General features: G+C 35.5%; 1 protein-coding gene across 1 annotated transcript; it reads right to left on the bottom strand.

The window, feature by feature from the left end:
- Positions 1-1,968: 1,968 nt before the first annotated feature.
- Positions 1,969-3,682, bottom strand: LOC132037868 (RING-H2 finger protein ATL46-like). The gene has a single exon (XM_059428510.1). It carries the CDS (start codon positions 3,340-3,342, stop codon positions 2,215-2,217), a length of 1,128 nt encoding a protein of 375 aa, XP_059284493.1. The 5' UTR covers positions 3,343-3,682; the 3' UTR covers positions 1,969-2,214.
- Between the last annotated feature and the right edge of the window lie 504 nt (positions 3,683-4,186).

Raw genomic sequence — 4,186 nt, 5'->3', positions numbered from 1 at the left:
ATGGACCACACCAATAGTATGAAACAAATGAATTCTGCACCTTAAACTTTGTACTGCCCGCATTACTAAGACGGGAGAAAAAGTAGATGATGAATTTTGCATCTCTTAGAGCATCTCATTCTTTTAAATATTTAAGTTGCAAACACACTAACAATGCGAAGAAAAAACTAAGGGGTTAGTACTTAAATATTTAATTTTTTGCATTACCAATTCATTATTAGTATACATAATTGCGTGCAGTTAACTTTTAAATGATTAGATTATATAAAATTTGGACTGTAAATGTATATAAGCTCAAACCTTTTAAACATTAGAACATATGAATTCAAAAGGTTTTACAACAGGGAAGCCAGAAACTCAGAATATATAGAATCCTTAAAAAATGGGAAGTGCCTTCATTTTTGTCTCAAACTCCTCAAACTCACCAAAGGTTCTTGGATTCGAGAGAGGATTCCTACTATATGCAAAGAACAAGGTAATCAAATCAGTATAATTATCACATCTCACCAAATTATCTTCCAAACTTATGGAGCAAAATCCAGATTAAGTAATCAGTTTTTTTTTTAACCAAACAACATTGCACAAAAGTTTAATTTTTAAGCTGGGTGCAGTTTAGAATTTTACTCATAGTTTGGTATGCCATTTTAATAAATGCTACTCGAGTTCACCAACCCATTATTCTTTTTTCTCCATCATGTACCTGCTAATTCAGCTTTGTTAATACTGTATATAACAAGACAAGAACGGATGATTGGTGTCAGTTCAATTGAGCACCCAACTCCCACAATGATTTACCATACTTTAACTACCAAACTATGATTTAGTTTCAATCACAGGGGCACATGCTATCCATGTCTGTTTACTCTGAAGCTTCTGCTTATTTGACTGTCTTTCTCTCCTCATTTTTCTCAAAGAAAGTGAACTAAATCGATCCATATCGATCAAAAAATAGAAGTAGAATTAGTGACATATGTGAGGGATCCAACTAGTAACGGGGATGATTAACCATGATTAGTGTTACTAAGCAGCAGAAACAAAAACAAAATAAAAATAGCAGGGTGAAATCTAAATGTATCACTATTTCAAGAAGTCAAATGATGCCACTATTTCTGGTTTCCAGCAAAGGGATAATCCTACAGCAACAGCTTTCTTGGATCCCACCACTATCTCCTCAACATAAAAGATTGTGGTCAAACACCTAGCCCCACCCCACCCCCCACCAAATGGGAAACAACAGAAATTGAAGACCTCAAATAAAGGCCACCAAAGCAATTTTATCAAGATGCTTCACGGAAAAGAAGAGAATCTTTCTTTCACTTTCTAGGAATCAACATAACCTAGTGGAGTTTCACTTTCCGGAGACTCAAAAATTGCTTCAAACTATGAGGAAAATATAGCAGTCAATGTTCTCAGAATCTAGCATTTCATTTAACCTTCTTTTCTTTTTTTTTCTTTTTTTTTTAAAAAAAAAAAAAAAAAAAACATCAAACTGCACTCAAGCTTTTTATGGTTGAGGACAGGACACTTAAAAAGGAGCTATATTCCAATTCCGAATCATTTATAACAAAGGCAATAATATTGTGCATCAATCTGACTAGTTCTTCATGGGTAAAGAACTAAAAATAGCGCCTCATACTTCTTAATACTCCCTCCAGATCATAAAAAGAGTCCACTTAGCTTCTTTTTTTCTTGGATAAAAAAAAGAGTCCATTAAAGCAAATTAAGTTGTTTTAACCCTCATTGCTCCATAGTTGCTCTATTAAGTGTATATGATCAAATCTCAACGTCTATTTAATTAGGGGGTAGTTTAGTCAAATTACTTAATTTGTCTAGAAGTTAGTATTTTCAACCCAGGGTGTGTAAAATGGGTTGCGACTCTTTTTTTTGATCCGGAGGGAGTATATGAATGCTTCTCAACCACATTTTTATGAAGTAAATTTGGCAGCTGCAAGTATCAGGATGCAGGAATGAAGCCAAAGTAGAGTAACTCGTGTTTAATAGAGTAATAATGTTCCAAGAACCAATCTATAACACATGACCTATATATTTTTTAGGACTTTAAGAGGCAAAAATCAAATAAAAGCATTCACAACATACAAGTACGGATCAACTCTACAATCTAGCTAGTTTCATGCAGCATCTCAAAGAATTCTATTACCCCTATGCCATCAGATAACAAAAAGATCAACAAAGAGAAATAAACCAGAATGTCCTTTAATTGCCTTCTTTTTTCGCTAACCATGGTAACTCCGTATTAGGAGGTGAATTCTCTGATTGGCATTCTGAAGAACTTGCAAATTTTCCTTTCTTCGACCAAAGCCAAATCTTGGAAAAAGAATAGCTATCAGTCTTTGTTCCAATCCCTATCCTTTTCCCCTCCCCATCTCCTTCTGTTGATAAATTGGCAAACCGTTCGCGCAACTTGGCAAGCTTCACATTGTACGCGTCTTGCTCACTGCTCAAGTCTACCATAAGATTAAGATCACCAACAACATACTGATATGAACCCAATGAATAACATCTCCTAGCATCCAAATTACTACTACTAGTCTCTCCTTCTCCCTCCTCAGCCCCAACATTCAATTTCTTGAACTTACCAAGTCTCACAGGAAAAGTTGCTTTATCAACAACACTTTTACTTTCCTCTATTTCAATTGTTTTCTGAGCAGCAGATAACACATGATCTCCTTCTTCTATAGGGTCATCAAAATCGAACCCCGTTAAGAATCCAGGATCGAAAAGAGTTCCTCGACATAACGGGCATGTTGAGTTTGTTAAGAGCCAAGTATCTATGCAGTTGATATGGAAAGCATGGCTACAAGTTGGGAGTAACCTCAACTTATCCTTATCAGAGAATTCACACAAACAAACAGCACAATCAAAGGGCTCTTTAGTAGGACCTACAACCTCTTTGTACACAAAGACAGGTAATGCATCAATAAATGCTTGATCTAAACCAGAATCATGTTGATGGAAAAGCTGTTGCAATTGTCTTTGCAAGGTTTCAGAGGTTGAAACTTCTGGCTGATTATTAGACTCAGATGATGCTAAACAAGAAGGTTTTTTGATAAGAAATCTAACAAGTAAGTGAAGTAGACCTGATATGAAAAAGATAACAGCTACTATGACTATAATGATAAGAACAGCTGGACTAATTTTGTTGCCTGAAGAGGATGGAGGTGGGGTAGGTGCTGTATGAAAATTAGAACTTGGACCAAATGAAGAATGAGATGGGGCATATGCAAAGACACCATCTTTTGTATGGTGAATCCAAGACATTTTCAAATGAGTATGCCTAAAATCCAATCTTTTTGCTCTAACTTCCGTAAATAAACAGATCATCTTGGCATATTCCAAGAAACCAAAGTTGGAACTTAATTTTTCACCATCTCAGAACCAATAACAAGAATACTCAAAGTAAAAGACTTCTTGCTGTTGCATTAGAGGTTGCAGTAAGTTGGGTGGTGCTTAAAGCAGCAATTTTTCTAAAACTTTCAGTTGAAAGCACAGTTCGAGAATTGTGCAATAACTGAAGATGATGACAAAGTACTCAGACGGAAAATGTTAAAGGCCAATACTTTAGTTGACAGGTTTCCCAAATAGCCACCATTAGCAATGGAAAACTGAATACTCAAAGACCCTTTAAAAAAATGGAATCTTATCATGCAACAGGAAAAACAAGAATCCAATTTAGAACACCTCTTATATGTTAAGAGACAAAAGGAAAGTTTTCGTCTTTGAGCATGTACAACTCTCTATCTCTTTGGCTATGAATATGTCATATATATCTTGGCCAAGCAAATTATACATACATACAAATATATATATATACATACTGAAAAAGTAGGTGTATGAACAACGGGGGTGTGGGGTTCTTGAACTGGAAAAAGAAAGAGACAGATTTGGAAGAGCAAAAGCCAAAGCCAAAGGCAGGCAAGGACAGTTGTTGTCAAGTCACTAGTTTTGAAGAATAAAGAGCAAAAGAATGCCAAAAAGAAACAGCACTATTTGCTCTTTTTATTTCCCGATGAAATTAAAAGGAAAAAGTAGAAAAGAAAAAGAGATAAGAAAAAGGGAAAGCAGTAGTAGAAAAACAAGTTTCAAATATTCGCACGCACCAAAAATGACGCGCGCAAATTTTGGTACTACTGAGCTTTGTTTACGTTTCCCGCCAGGCCGGTTTTTA

The sequence above is a fragment of the Lycium ferocissimum genome, chromosome 2 (assembly GCF_029784015.1).
Source record: "Lycium ferocissimum isolate CSIRO_LF1 chromosome 2, AGI_CSIRO_Lferr_CH_V1, whole genome shotgun sequence".
NCBI lineage: Eukaryota > Viridiplantae > Streptophyta > Magnoliopsida > Solanales > Solanaceae > Lycium > Lycium ferocissimum.
Note: the sequence above shows the minus strand (reverse complement) of the source record. Positions and strands in the feature narration are given on the sequence as shown.

Bases quoted from the DNA above. Each gene is read 5' to 3' on its own strand.
- LOC132037868 (XM_059428510.1), bottom strand. From the start codon at position 3,342: ATGATCTGTTTATTTACGGAAGTTAGAGCAAAAAGATTGGATTTTAGG.